This window comes from Corvus brachyrhynchos, unplaced genomic scaffold (genome assembly GCF_000691975.1).
Source record: "Corvus brachyrhynchos isolate BGI_N302 unplaced genomic scaffold, ASM69197v1 scaffold69, whole genome shotgun sequence".
Classification (NCBI taxonomy): domain Eukaryota; kingdom Metazoa; phylum Chordata; class Aves; order Passeriformes; family Corvidae; genus Corvus; species Corvus brachyrhynchos.
In genome coordinates, this window is record NW_008240228.1 from 4,136,613 (window position 1) to 4,151,993 (window position 15,381).

A 15,381-nucleotide genomic window follows, 5' to 3' on the forward strand; every position below is an offset into this window, starting at 1 on the left:
TGATTGCAAAATAACGTTAATTTGCTGAGTTACATTGCCCACCTGATTCATTTATGCCTATTATTCTTTAATAGAAGCACAAAATTTAGTAATTTTAGTAAATTAGAGTGAGCTTGCATCTGCAGCACCAGCTAGAATAATTTCTGACACTTGTTAAATGCTTGTGCTCTGTGACTGCACAGAAGGCTGTGCTTGTGTGCCTTGAGGACAAGAAGAGGGTTTGTTGCAGGTGTGTGTTTGCTGATTGTGTCCATGGTTATTTACCTGCTGTACTGGGCTGTGACAGGAACTCTGTGCTCAGGTACACAGAGTACAGGAGAGGTAATGGCTTCCTAGAGCACATCCAAAGGTTAAACTGTAGGATATTGCCTCAAGTTCAGGCTGCAGAAATTACTCATATTGGATGCTGTGACGTTCCTCACTGTCCCAGTTCCACTCTCAGCATTGGGTCACTTGGGAAAACAACTTTCCCTCCAGGAAGTGTTTCAGTTTTACTGGATGTTTGCCTCTCTGTCGAGGAGCAACTTTCACAGAAGGATGACAGTATCTAATGGACATCCAGGAATGTTCTAAAAGGCCTCGAGTTCATGTCCTTGCTCTGTCATCCCTTTTATGGTACTTGATACAAAAGTAGTTCCTGGGCTTCACTTTCCAGAAAATGCCAGCAGTGGGGCTGGTCCAGGCCTGAAGCAGGGTCTGCTCCCTTTGGTTGCATGTTGTCCTGAGATCAGTGCAGTTGTAAGGTCAGATGATCTTTGGAGAACATTTTGTGTGTCCTGGGTGTTGTGGTTGGTGTGGCTTTTGTTTTGTTTTATTGGAAGGTCCTGCACTGTCTGTCTCTTCCTGCTTGGCTCCATGAAGGGCCTGAACTTGGCAGTTGTGGTGTTGGCATCTACAAGACTTGTTCAGCGGCTTCTGTGATGGAAGGAGACCTTCTAGGCAGTGGTTGTGGGGCTTGTGCATGTCTCGTGCTTTCCTTTTTAACATAACACTTCCTTTTAAGTTCCCCAGACATGGTGCTTTTAGCTTATCCCATGGACTTCTACCCCTGAACAGTTTCTTGGACATGTTCTGCTGAAAAATGGTAATGAGCCTCTGGGTTGATTTCTATCAGAATATAAATTTGACACATATTTGTTCTGCTGAAAATTATCTTTCCTATGAAATGACAAATAAATGAGCAATTAAATATGGAGCAGAAACTATAACACTTGAAGTAAAAAAAGAAAAAGTAGAAAATGACATCTGATCCAAAAAGAGCATTAGCGAATTGGATAGCTGCTGCTTTTAAGGGATTAAGAATGTGACTTTGTTCTCTGGATGGACGACCTCAGGAGCCTGCAGCATGATGTGTGAAAAGGAGCAAACTTTGGAGGTTGTCTTTTGAGCTGTGGTCACCATTTTTACTTTTATTTTTCTAATGGAGAAACTGTGGAGCAGAGCAGCTGTTCTCCTCTGCTGATCTCAAAGCTGGAAGGATGGCAGCACAATATTCAAGTTGTTACTGAATTGCACAATGCCATTGATGCAGCAAGATGGAAAAGACCATGGATTTGCAGTTGGAACTCTAAGAACAACTTTTTAATTCCTTTTTGAAACGCAAAGAGTTGCAACAGTAGGCTTCCCTTAGTGGTTTGGCAGATGGTTATAATAGTTTAGTTTCTGGCACTGCAGACCTATTACCGTACTATTCTGGGGGCTTTCATATCTCATTTGTGAATTACTGTAACGTTTCAGCAAAGAGTGTGTTTTAGGTTTAAAATATCAGACCAGGCCTATGATGTCAGACCAGCGCTTGGTAATAACTCTTACCCAGTGATACTTTATTAATGACCATTCTCCTGGAGTAATGTGGATTGATCCCAGTTGGTGATGATGAATAGTTCACTTGTAATTGGAACTGCCTGTAGAACAGCTCCTGGCTAGTATGTATCTAATGGCTCAAAGTCTGGATCTAGTTTTTCCAGTTTTCACGAGGATGCAATTAATAAACTGTCCCCTTTAATCCTGTTGCTTAAGCCTGAAATGAAAAAAAAATTCTTAAATTTGGCTGAGTCTTAGACAAGTTTTAAAACTTAGAACAGAGGCTGTGGATTATGTCTGCAACAGAAGACATTCTTCTCCTTGAAGTGACAACTTCTGAAGTCTTCAACATAAGCATGTTGTCTGCGTGAGTCAGCTGACTTGTCTGGTTGAAGAAATGATTGAAACAAGATTTTTGGGTTCATGAATTTGAATAGTAAAGCATCCACCAATTCTCAAACTTCCTTATGACAAGAAAACACTTGCCCGGTTTGAAGCGTGGTGTCAGGGCTGAACTTTTGGAATGTTGCCTGGGTCGTGACTCCAGGCCCTCTGTGCGTGCCTTTTCCTGGGAGTCAGGTGTTCTTGTACAGAATGGGTTTAGACACGGATATTGTCACTTGGAAAGTCATTGTTTCCATGGATTTAGGAATTAGGAGTGAGCTGGGGATTAGGTGGCAAAATGAAACTTTTGGCAGTGTGGCTTTCTACAGTGATTGGGGATTTTTTTGTTTTATGGTAGAGCTGAAAGCTAAAATAATTCAAAAACATTTGTAGAAGAAACACACTCTGTGCCCCTGGTTGGCCAATTGCCAATGTAAGAAGAAAAAAAGCAATAAAGTAGAATTTATTAAGAGTTTCTGGACTCACGGCATCCATATGTGCTATAAATGCACAGTGGTTCACACTCAAATGAATTGTGCTGTATTAGTGAATGAAGTTTTAAGTTCTGTTCTTGTAAGATTTCACAGCTAAGCTCTGGCACAGTGCTTGACTTTGAAGTGCTGTGTTTAGGAATTCCTGTCTTTAAAATGGATCACCTAAGTAGACTGGAGCATCTCTGAACTTCTGCATGCAGTGCAGGTGATGTGTCAAAGCTTTCCGTGCAGTTTAGCAAACTTGGCCTTGAAACTGGAGTCACACTTAGTTAAGTTCTGTTTATTCTTTGAGTTCACTTCGATCTGGTACAAACTACTGCAAGGACACTCTAATCCTTAGTGTGTTTTCCTTTTGGTTTATTGAAATAGTTTAGGTGTAAAGCCTTTTTGTACATCTAAAATATCCCCTGTCAGGACTGATAAAGGTGAATTTTTCCCATGTAGCACACAAGAATGATGCTCACTGATGCATGCTTATCTGACCCTTAGAGGTGTTTCTTGTTTAAAAACATGAAGAATCTGAATTCAGAAATATTTATTGCTACATCTGTGATATCTGGCATAGCTGAAAATAAATTCCTACATCTTCTGCAGGTATTAAAAAATATGTTGTTGGCCTGATTATCAAGACCTCATCTGACCCAACGTGTGTAGAAGTAAGTGAAGGGTTCTCAGGCAAGGGTGAGGGAGGGGGGAGTATTATGCAAAACCTGACTCTTCTCTTCTCTTCTCTTCTCCAGAAAGAGAAGGTGTATATTGGGAAACTGAATATGATTCTTGTTCAGGTAAGCCAGAGTTCACAACATTTTAAACCTTACTGTAAAGTCTCTGACTTTGCTGTGTGTCTCACGTGTGGCTGCCTCACTTTGCAGATCCTGAAACAGGAGTGGCCGAAGCACTGGCCGACGTTTATCAGCGATATTGTGGGAGCCAGCAGGACCAGCGAGAGCCTCTGTCAGAACAACATGGTGATCCTGAAACTGCTGAGTGAAGAAGTGTTTGATTTTTCCAGTGGCCAGATTACTCAAGTAAAAGCTAAGCATTTGAAAGACAGGCAAGTATATCTGTTTAAGTCTTAATGATCAGAGTAGACTTTGTGCTTGCTGCTAAATAGTTGCTCTCACTTGGAGCCTTTGTGTGAACACCTACAGCTGTGCAATTCCATTTCTGAGCCCAAGAGGGTTACTGATTTTTCTTTGAAGCAGTACTCCTAGGGGATCCCTAACTTCATTTTGAACACACAGGGATTTGTACCTTGCTACAAGTAGCATCTGTTGACTGATGGTTCCCACCCTTTTAACACAGCATTCAGCATTGATTGATTGTATTTTCTTAGCCAGAATTTGCAGGCACAGGCTTCAAGCTACTTAAAATATGCATTATTACCATGAAAATGGGGAAAAGCCAGGTGGCTTTTGAATGCCTCCATGGGCATAGGTCTTCAGGACCTGTCCTGTGAGCATAGATATTTTGATTTATGAAATGTGGAAATGCTTCGTTTTTAATTTTTTTTTTTTTTTTTTTTTCAGCATGTGTAATGAATTCTCTCAGATATTTCAACTGTGTCAGTTTGTGATGGTAAGTCATATTTCTTTAATTATGTTTTCAAAATTCCCCCTTTGTGCCTAGCAGTGTCACAATGTCATAAACTCTAAATGGTCATTTACAGGAAAACTCCCAAAACGCTCCCTTAGTCCATGCAACTTTGGAAACTTTGCTACGATTTCTGAACTGGATTCCTCTGGGATATATATTTGAGACCAAGTTAATCAGCACACTAATATACAAGGTACTCTTGCAAAAAAATGACAGCTCTTAAATTTAAATACAAGTTGTGGAGAAGCTGTACAACACTTCTGTAATACTCGTTACTTTTTTCTTCCCTCAACAGTTCTTAAATGTTCCCATGTTTCGAAATGTCTCTTTGAAGTGCCTCACAGAGATTGCAGGTGTCAGTGTAAGCCAGTATGAAGAACAGTTTGTAACACTTTTTACACTGACCATGATGCAGTTAAAACAGGTAAATGGTTTTCGGAAGTCTTTGTATTTCATATCACAAAATCAATTTCTGTAGAACCTAGTTGAGTTGACAGGTTCATGTTCATTATAGAGCTCTTGATAGGAGAAGTGTTGTTCTTCGGTGGTATTTGTGGCTTGATCAGAAGATGCCAAGTGTGCTTTTCTGAACTTGATTGCAGCTGTATTTCTGCTGTATTGATTTGATTAATTTAGGAGATATTTTGAGCACTTGGGCTGTCTGATGGGGAACCATGAACTATGCGTCTCAAGACCTAAACTGACCTAACTTCTGCAAGTTATTCTTTAATCTTTGGAACAGATAGAAAAAATTTTCATAAAAAGCCATACATCAAATTTATATAATTTGATGATTCCCCTCTGAGCAGTTCAGACTCAGGTACATGAGTCCTTTCCACAGTGTGTTTATATCATAAGAGGATGGGTGAAGGGGTTTTTTTAACAGTCTTTCCTTGTCTTGGCAATGTTGGTCTGTCTTGGGGATTCTTCATAAAAAACGAGCAACATCTTTGTTAATACACAGTAGTTGTTATGTATAAAAAGGGAAGCTCTTGATGATGTCTGTGTTCTTTTTGTTAGATGCTTCCTTTAAATACCAATATCCGACTTGCGTATTCAAATGGAAAAGATGATGAACAGAACTTCATTCAGAATCTCAGTTTGTTCCTCTGCACGTTCCTCAAGGAGCATGGTCTGCTTATAGAAAAAAGGTTAAATTTGAGGGAAACACTAATGGAGGTAAGTAGCTTGGTTTATCTGGTTTAAAAATGTAGCAGGTGTGTTCTCATGCTCAAAGGATGTGATACTAATGTAATTTCTAGATCATTATACTTGAAGTGGGTAAGAGGAAAAAAAACTAATCATAAATAGAAAAACCCCTTCAAAGTGTTTGTTTCCTGGTGTGCTTCAGTGGCATTCTGCTTTCGGTGATCCTTCACCAGTATAATGTCTGAAAACTTAACTCTGTCTCACCCTCTTCTTACTTGTTCCTCCATGGAAGTGTCAAATAGTGCTTCAAAGTAAATGGATATATTCTTCTTCCATGGGTATACGTGTTTCTGTTTAACTCTCACATGAAGAAGGTGTGTTGCTGTGACTTTCATCAGTCTCTGTTTTCACTGAGCATCCAGAGCAGGGTTTGAGCACATGCTGTAGGCCAGTTCCTCCTTCTTGATGTGGCTTCTTGCCTAGTTTGCCATTTCCCACCTGAAAAGCTTTAAATAATCCTCAAGGACAAGTCTGTTTCTGTGTAATAAAGACTGTGTGTGCCAGTGGCAGAGCCCTACCAAGTGACTGTGACAGTAAAACCACTGGGACTGTGGCAATTACTGGAGATTCAGATAAGAATGAAGGGTTGGAAAGGCTGAAACACTGAGGGTACAGCTTCATGCTCTAGTGGGGGTAGATCACAAATTAGGATTTTCAGTTGTGTTGTTCTAATTGTGAATAAGAATTTTGCTGGGACTGAACTATTCTATGGTGACTTTTTTGCTACTGCTGCACTCCAGAGGAAGGAAAGTGGCTCCATATCCCTTGAAGCACCATTTTCTGTGTGCAGAATCAAGCCCTGTGCAGGTTTGGAGGTTGTAGGCTGAGGAACTGCCCTGAGACAGGGAAAAAAACACCACCCCAATTTTTAAACCTAGAGACCAGATTCCATTGGGAGGGGGAAGTGCATCTTGCAGGTTGATTAGCTGTAATCCAGCGTATCCATCTGAATTCCAGTCTGTGTTCCAGCCAGTGTTCTCAATATATTTCTTCTGGAGGTAGCCCTCTACAAAAAAAAAGGCATTTTAATAAAATTGCCTGCAAATATTAAATTGTAGCTCATTTAGAAGATGGACTCAGAGGAGTATCACTTTATTTTCAATAGAGCAGCTGTTAACAGTTCCAGATAATTCCTGAATTTGCAAGTAGTAAGCTTTCAAAATGACTGGGAATCAGGGATGCACAGCTCAAGGCTCAAGTTTCTATTACGCTGAGGCTGTATTAGGAGGACCTGTGTAAAACAGGCATTTACAAAACTGGATTCTGAAGACTTTCAGTCATGGATAGATTGGTGAAATGTTTAACGAAGTTCTTACGCCTGTCTAAAATGGTTGCAAATTCGACTTCTGTAAGCTCTGGTGTAATAGAACCTAGGCACAGCTTTTCTTTAAAAAGCTCTGTGTCATTTTAACCTGTTAATTCCTGCACTTTGGATGTAGCAGATCTCCTGAAATTGTTCCATGGATTCATTGGATCTCTGTAGACTAGCAGAGGAATCTACATAAGTTATTTTAAGTGAAATTACCAAGAGAAATTGATGTGTAAAGATTAATGTATGGCTGTTCTGAGTCCCTCTTTTGACACTGTAGGTGGAGATGCTGAATCAGGTCTTTACCTTCTAAAATGCTCTAAGTTGTTGTAGTGCCTAAGCTATGAAAATATCCTCAGATTTTATAATTTCATTCTGTTTGTTCACTAATGGGCAATTGCTTTGATATCTTTCACCAGGGACTGCATAATAAGCTTAGGCAAAAGAGGTTTGTCTGTGTAGTTTTAATTTCTCTGGTTGGTATCTGAGCTTGTCAGAATTGCATCAGTGGCTTTCCCTGCTCAGCCTGCTCTGGCTGTTCTGTCAGGAAAGAAGTTGAAAATGTTCTGGTAGATGACTTCTGTGGAAAGCAAAGGAGCAGTATTCCAGGGTCAAAGGATCCAGAACAAAGCAGCAGCAATAGTCTTGAGAACAACAATTACTGACACCAGCTGATGAGGGTTTTTTGAGGTTCTGAAAATGCCTTGCAGAAGCTCCAGAGGCTGTGGGTTTGATAATTTACAAACAGGCTGGTTTGGTGATGGCATTTTTGAAGATGTCTTTAGGCTATTTCAGTTTTAAGAATTCATACGGACTTTGAAAATAACAATAATTGACAGGAGTCCTTGGTTTTTAGTTGCTCTGCCAGTCACAACTCTGACTTGTAAGTAATGTCATTGCAATGTTAATGCCTCTTTTTCCAAACTCTGAGATTAATTTGGCATTTTGTCAGGACTTGGATAACTGAACTTGAAGCAATGTGGTTTGACCTGCAGATACACTCAGTAATTGGATGTTTAAACCACTGTTTTCCAGGCTCTTCATTACATGCTGTTGGTATCAGAAGTTGAAGAAACTGAAATTTTCAAGATTTGTCTGGAGTATTGGAACCATTTAGCTGCTGAGCTCTACAGGGAAAGTCCATTCTCAACGTCTGCTTCTCCACTGCTTTCGGGGAGTCAACACTTCGATGTTCCTCCCAGGAGACAGCTTTATTTGCCTGTTTTGTCCAAGGTAAGCCATGTTCAAGTGAAGGCACTGTAAAGATTCAGATTCTGTTTGTGAATTAGAGATTTTGCTTCATGTAAGGAGTGACATAAGAACTTACCTTAGTTGATGGTTGATTCAACTCTAGTTACATAATCAATGTGAAAATACTTTAAGATGATACTAGTATATAATAAGAGTATTAATGTGCTGTTTCAGCTTTTTTAAGGTACTTAATTTAAAAATAAATCTGTATTGAACAGTTTCTGTAAACAGAAAGGCTGGAGTGTTAGAGTTGGAGGAAAACCTCTGTGTTTGGGAACAGAGGTCTTTAAAAGACCCCGAATATGACATAAGCATTTTGAAGCTCTGGAAAGTATAAACACTACATAGGTTGGGTTTTTTTAAAGTACTCAGCTTGATCATTGGAGGGAGAGAAGTCAGCAGGCTCTCTCCTTAATGGCTTGTTAGTTGGCATTTCTGTATAGCTGGATATAACCTTCCTGTGGTTGAGGCTGCCTGAGCAGAGTGCTCTGGAGACACTTGTGGAGCTGGGAGAGTGTTGGTGTTGCAGTTTGATGGAGTTTTAACTTCCCCCAGGTTCGATTGCTCATGGTCAGCCGCATGGCCAAGCCTGAAGAAGTCCTGGTTGTGGAAAATGATCAAGGGGAGGTAGTTCGGGAATTCATGAAGGATACGGATTCCATAAACTTGTATAAAAATATGAGAGAAACGTTGGGTAAGTGAACTGGCTGCAGCTTGTGTGCTGTGGGTCTGTGCAGCTGCATCAGTGTGTTGTCTTAGGATCTGAATTGTTGTGTGGGTAAAAGGGTTATCAGCAAGGTGTACTACACAGACTGGAAAGGGAGAAGGCAGTGGCTGCTCTGAAGTTTCCTGTTTGAGGCATGTAGTGTGTTATAACCTGGTGTAATACACTACTTAATTTTTGTCCTTAGGTATTGCAGTGATAACAAGTTTTTTGAGGCAGGAAAAAATAGTGAGAGTCCTAATTGTAACTTGAGGGAGCAAAGGAAGTAGAGTTGTCAGATTTTTTTTTTAGGACATTAGACCTTCAATAATCAATTTATTTTATCAAATGCAGATGGGAACACTGAGTGTTTAGCAACAGGTTTATGCACTAGGAATGTGTGTATTGGAAAGCTTGTGAGATGCAAAGTGTATGTGGGTATTTTTATTCTCACCTTTCTACTTGTGATGTAGGTATAGCCAGTGTTAAATTAATTGTTCTAATGCATTTGCAAAACATTTTTGTTTTATGAAACAATTACTGCATGTCCTGAGCCTAGGTTGTGTTGCCAGATACAGGATTATTTATATGAAAATGCAGGTCAGGTTTTTCTTGCTTATGTTGTATTACCTATAAGATTCACTTGGCAAAAAAGGGGGAGAATGTGGTGGAAGCTGTATTCTGTGGTACAGTAAAAATCTATTTCTGAACCTGGCCTTAAATTGCTCTTGACTTGCTGGGATTTAGAGTTTTATATTGGAGACGCTAATCCTATTAGGGGCTGATGCAAGTGACTGAGTTGTGATACCTGAATCTTCCACCTAGACCTGTTCAGGAGCACCAGCTCCACTTTAATCGTGGGTTATTGCAAGCAGCACATGTGGTGACACTAAACTACAGAGCTGAAGAAAATGCATGGGTTTACACACTGTATAATGTCCCCAAAGGCAGCCAATCCCATATTCCCTATAGACCATCAGTACAGATGCCTTTTGATAATCATTTGCCTTGGCATTATGTGGGACATGCATTGATTTAGACTTTCCACATCACCTGCATGTGATGTTTTGCTGAGATCCCTTAGAACATAAATTCTCAATAAAATTTATGGTCCATCTTTAAAATAATTGTAACAAATTTCTGCCTCAGTTATTACTTCATGCTGTCATGACTTCAGGCAGGAAACATTACACTTTTACCTGACAGCTTCAGTGGGTTTTTATGTAACTGCTTATGGAGTTGAGATCCAGGCTGCTGCTTTAAAATGTTCCATGTTGATATCTTTCAGTTTATCTCACGCATCTGGATTATGCAGACACGGAACGAATTATGACTGAAAAGCTTCACAATCAAGTGAATGGCACTGAGTGGTCGTGGAAAAATCTGAACACCCTGTGCTGGGCTATCGGCTCCATCAGCGGTGCCATGCACGAAGAAGATGAAAAGAGATTCCTGGTTACTGTAATTAAGGTATGGTGGGGCAGAACTAACAGCTTGGTCACACTTCAGTTTATGCTGAAGAAACCAAGTTTGTAGAAATACTGCTCTGTGATCTTAGAAAGATGCCTTGGTGGGTGCAGGGGGATAAGAATGAATTAATGGGAAATCTTACATCCTGCATTTAGGGGTGACGAATAAGTTAGCTATGAACAACGCATTGATCCAAGTAGCCTTTTCATCAAATAAAATTTAGTTTATGATGAAATGTGTTCTTTGGGGATTCAGAAGAGATGGAAAGGGATTGCTTATGAAATACAGCAGAGTGGCAAAGTAACCTTTGATTGTAACTAGCCCAGCACCTTGCTCTTTTGCTGTATCTCTATATTCATTGATTAAACTCAGTTTGATTAATAGGTGGATAATATCTTTACAAGACTAATCGGCTTCAACAATTTATACAAAGATTCTTACAGAATATGTAGTTGTAAGTCATACAGCAGATGTAGTTTAATTTCTTCTATATGATGTGGAGTCTTTGAGTTTTTATCTATCAGCTACTCAGGCAGTATTGGGTACTATAAGGCTTGTTGAACTCCCCCTGCAGGAATCCTTAGTTATAATTTTAAATGGAGATTCCTTAGTTTAAAACAGTGGTCAGGGTTTGGATGAAGCTTAAATGATTGCATTGCCCCAATCTTAACCCACTTGTGTGGGTTTTTATTTCTTTATTTGGATTTTGAGTTTGATTGTGGCAACCATCTTTAATACAGCTGCTTATAGGATGTTATGCTTGCAATGCTTTTAATGGAACTGGACAAACTTGAAGAGGAAACTAAGAATCTGTTGTGTTGTAGGATCTCCTGGGACTCTGTGAACAAAAGCGAGGAAAGGACAACAAAGCCATTATCGCATCAAATATAATGTATATAGTAGGTCAATACCCACGGTTTTTGAGAGCTCACTGGAAATTTTTGAAGACAGTAGTCAACAAGCTGTTTGAATTTATGCATGGTAATTATCTGCTTTTTTTAATTTGCTGTTTTAATTATTAAAAAAAAGATGCCTATACGTGGAGGGGGAAAAAATACAACGCAGTAACTGCCTTGATTTCATTTAGAAACCCACGATGGCGTCCAGGACATGGCTTGTGATACCTTCATAAAAATAGCACAAAAATGCCGCCGACACTTTGTCCAGGTTCAGGTGGGAGAGGTCATGCCATTTATTGATGAAATCCTGAACAATATTAACACAATCATCTGTGACCTTCAGCCACAACAGGTAGGTTCGATTTGGGGTTGTGGATAATCCCTGAAGATTAATGCAGAGTTCCTTCCTGGGGAAATGTTTTGCAGGGGTTGAATTGTATTCTTCAGTTTTTGTTAGGGACAGTGTCAGGGTATAAATACCATGATCAAGTTGCATTGCTGAGATCACAGTTGGAGTGTTTGGAAGGAGAATTAAAGTACATTTAGTTGAAATTTTGATTTCTGGAATGCCTTCAAGAAAGAAGACACTCAGTGTAACTTGGTGATTCTGCTTTGGGAAAGAGCAATATCCTACTCTAACAGTATATACCTGCAGCTCTTGTATTTGTGAAGGAGGGGGTGAGGAACAGTTCAAAAAGGGAAGATCCAAAATCCAGTCCTTTCTATACAAGGAGGGGGAAATCTGTCTAGGAAGGGCATGGCTCATGACATGAGAGTAGTCTGCACCTGCACTAATGTACTGAAAGTTCAGGTAGAGTGGATCTGGCATGTGGAAAAAGATACTTCCAGGATTGATGGGAGCCAGTGCATAGCTCTGGTAAAACAGAATTTTTCCTTGGTCCTTTTTAATCTCTGTGTTCGTGGTGTTGCTGTTCCCATCAGGTGCACACATTTTATGAAGCAGTTGGATACATGATTGGGGCACAGACAGACCAGACTGTGCAGGAGCATCTGATAGAAAAGTACATGTTGTTGCCTAACCAGGTGTGGGACAGCATCATTCAGCAGGCAACAAAGGTGAGCTCATACATTTTGATGTGTTTGGTGCTCAGGTCTAAAACCCTGCTAAATGTCTGCCTTCCCCTGGTTGGATTTTTCACAGTAAGTGCACGGAGCTGGGCTGGACTTCATTACATAATGGCTAAGACAGAGAGTGACATGACAGTAAAAATGTTGTTTTGAGAGAGGAGACTTAAAAGACAAAATAGATATTTGTTTAAATCTGCTTTAAAGTACAGTCTGTTACTGTACAGTATTTATTTCAGTAGATTTTTCTAATGCCTCCCTTTCACTTGGCTTTTGGGTAACAGAAAAGTTAAAATGCTAAAAATACTGTTCACTGTTCTTCCTTTCTTCTCCCACCATTCTCTTAAAGTACATCTTTTCCTACTTTTATCTTCTATTTCTTTCAGTCTTTTGAAAATACTTTTATCTTTCTCTACAAGTCCTGCACTTCACAAGAGACAATCCATTTGCAGTTAATCTAATTAAAGGACTTGAAACTTAAGCAAGCTTGAGTTACTTTTCCTACCCTGACTTCTCTCAAGAACATGCTGCATTTCCTTTGGACCCCTTCTATCTGTTTTTAACTTCTTCATCTCCTTAGTTTTTTGTCTTTCTCTAACGAGAGTAATGCTTGTACCACTGCAGCAAAAACACTTCAGCAGAAAAGTAGAGTGAAATGAAGTTTTATCCTGCCTCTGTTGGAGGTAGTGGTAAATGCCATGAAATAAACCACAGGATCTCTATAAAAAGTCCATAAATTTGAGCGATCTGTTCTTTAAGGCAGTGTATAAAATAAATAGTTTAAATGTAGCCTTTTATAGTGTAAGCCAAAGGGTGGTTGTATTCACTAACCACAATGAACTCTAATTTTTTTCACAGAATGTTGATATTCTAAAGGATCCTGAAACAGTTAAGCAGCTTGGTAGCATTCTGAAAACCAATGTAAGAGCGTGTAAAGCAGTTGGCCACCCCTTTGTGATTCAGCTTGGAAGAATTTATTTAGATATGCTGAATGTGTACAAGTGCCTAAGTGAAAATATTTCTGCAGCTATTCAGGCTAATGGTAAGAAATTCCATGTTCTTCCTGAAAATGGGGGTTGGCAGTGTCTGCCATTAGGTTTCAGAGTACATCCCAGTTAGATTAATTTTACTGTTTGGGAAAGTGGAGAAGGACTGAAGGTGCTCACTTAAATCTTTTTTTGTTCACAGATGTTGTATTCAAATAAAAAACTCCCAGCTTTAGAGGGAGGAGGAAATATCTATGAATGAGCAAGTTTAGGAGAATGCAGAACCCCAGAGATGCTTACTTAGAATTAATAGGCATCTTGCTGAGATGCAGTTGTAGCCTGTGGTCTTGTAGCTAACCCTGGTTTTGAGTGTTAAAGGACTGTCTGTAAATAGGATCTCATTCATTCCTTCAGAAGATGTCAGCAGGGTTTTGAGATGAGACTGTGCTGCTACAAGGCTGTATTGCAGAAATGTAATGAGTGAAGATCCCTGAAAGTCATGGTAAACCAGGCTTGCAGTCACAGAAGGAATTCTCAATTACCTCCCCTATTTTTACCAGCTAACTTAGGGCCTGTGGCATCTCAGTGGAATGTGCTTCTGTAGTAGTTCATTTCGAGATGAAATGAGTCAGTTGCTGAATTCTGTGCTGTGCCCAGTTTTCTGGCCAGTGCACAAGATGTACCTGGAAACTGGAATGTTAAATGCAGCTTGGTACCTGTGCAGCTGGTTTACCTTGAAGTAGCTTCTCAGAATTCAGACTAAAACTGGCTGAGAAATCAATAACTTTTCACTCAGCTGATCTAATGGCCAGAATTTATCGTTGCCAGACACAGTGAAGTTGAGGAAGCGGTTGCTGGGGCTGTGGGCCTGGTGAACTCCTTGAGCAGCAACTGCTGTGATTACAGAGAACGTTTTTACAACTGGCAAAGATTAAAGGCAAAGGAGGTCTTTAATAGTCTTTGCAATTCAGATATAAAAATCAAGCATTCTCTGTTTTGTTAATATTGAGTTAATTTGGGGGGGGGTGGAGTTGTTTGGTTTTTTTGAGACCTCACACAATTAACTGAAGCTTTAAAATTTTCCAGGTGAAATGGTAACAAAGCAGCCCTTGATTAGAAGTATGAGGACTGTAAAAAGGGAAACCTTAAAATTAATTTCTGGTTGGGTGAGCAGGTCCAATGATCCGCAGATGGTAAGTGGATGTATTTTATACAAATAACTTCTAAGGCAGAATTGGGAAGAACTCTGGTTTGCGTTCAGTTGTTGGTCACAGGAATTTGCTTCAGGTGGTGTGTAAAATATAATGGAGGAAGTGGAATTATAAGATGTAAGCCTGAACAGTGTTTGAGATACTTCAGTTAATTTTAGCTGAGAGTAATCTTAAAGGGAGCCAAGGAGATTTAAGATGGAGAGAGAGGATGGGAACCTATTTCAGCTTCCTTAGGAAAAGTGTCGCCTGTAACTAAAGGAGGAACTTGGCTACAAACTGTGCTGGAGACTTGGCTCAGTAGCTGCACTGCTATAACCTGGCTTACTCTTCCAACCAGGTAGCTGAAAACTTTGTTCCTCCGTTGTTGGATGCAGTTCTCATTGACTACCAGCGGAACGTGCCGGCCGCTCGGGAGCCCGAGGTGCTCAGTACCATGGCTATCATTGTCAACAAGCTGGGGGGACACATCACTGCTGAAATACCTCAGATCTTCGATGCTGTTTTTGAGTGCACATTAAACATGATCAACAAGGTATTTATATTTAAAACCTGGGATAAGACATCTCCCTCTGAACATCACTACAACACATGGGATCTTGTGATTCATCTGGTTTTTTGCCAGTCAGAGCACATTTGTGGCACTTGATGAAATTTCGACTCAAATGAGCGTACTTGTTTTATAATTGAGCTGTCTAGTTGGATGTCTTAAACTGCCTTAAACTTCTCTGGTTAGTTCCTGGTTTCAGCCATTAGTAATTCTGCTGGGGCCTCAGAGTGTTGCACTTCTGGAAGCAGAAGTCACATGTCAGTGTAGGACATGTAACTGCTAAAATTGATAAATATTTAAAGTGTAAGAACACTACTAGTGATAAGTCATGTTGAGTATTTCCTCGCTAAGTGTGCAGTATTTACTGACTTGCTCTGTTTAGTGGAAGATGTTAAGATGGAACTTAAGGAGACTTGGCTTTTTTCCCCTCTTT

At 39.9% G+C, this 15,381-nt stretch overlaps 1 protein-coding gene across 1 annotated transcript in view; it reads left to right on the forward strand.

Moving 5' to 3' along the window:
* Positions 1-15,381, forward strand: part of XPO1 (exportin 1) — a 32,503-nt gene that overhangs the window by 11,951 nt on the left and 5,171 nt on the right. The window contains exons 4-19 of the mRNA XM_008642021.2: positions 3,276-3,337; positions 3,422-3,466; positions 3,554-3,735; positions 4,211-4,259; positions 4,351-4,470; positions 4,573-4,701; positions 5,298-5,456; positions 7,831-8,028; positions 8,602-8,740; positions 10,038-10,219; positions 11,044-11,200; positions 11,307-11,470; positions 12,061-12,195; positions 13,063-13,246; positions 14,277-14,383; positions 14,739-14,987. Of these exons, the coding sequence (XP_008640243.1) occupies positions 3,276-3,337; positions 3,422-3,466; positions 3,554-3,735; positions 4,211-4,259; positions 4,351-4,470; positions 4,573-4,701; positions 5,298-5,456; positions 7,831-8,028; positions 8,602-8,740; positions 10,038-10,219; positions 11,044-11,200; positions 11,307-11,470; positions 12,061-12,195; positions 13,063-13,246; positions 14,277-14,383; positions 14,739-14,987 (2,261 nt within the window). The remainder of the gene's footprint in view (positions 1-3,275; positions 3,338-3,421; positions 3,467-3,553; positions 3,736-4,210; positions 4,260-4,350; positions 4,471-4,572; positions 4,702-5,297; positions 5,457-7,830; positions 8,029-8,601; positions 8,741-10,037; positions 10,220-11,043; positions 11,201-11,306; positions 11,471-12,060; positions 12,196-13,062; positions 13,247-14,276; positions 14,384-14,738; positions 14,988-15,381) is intronic.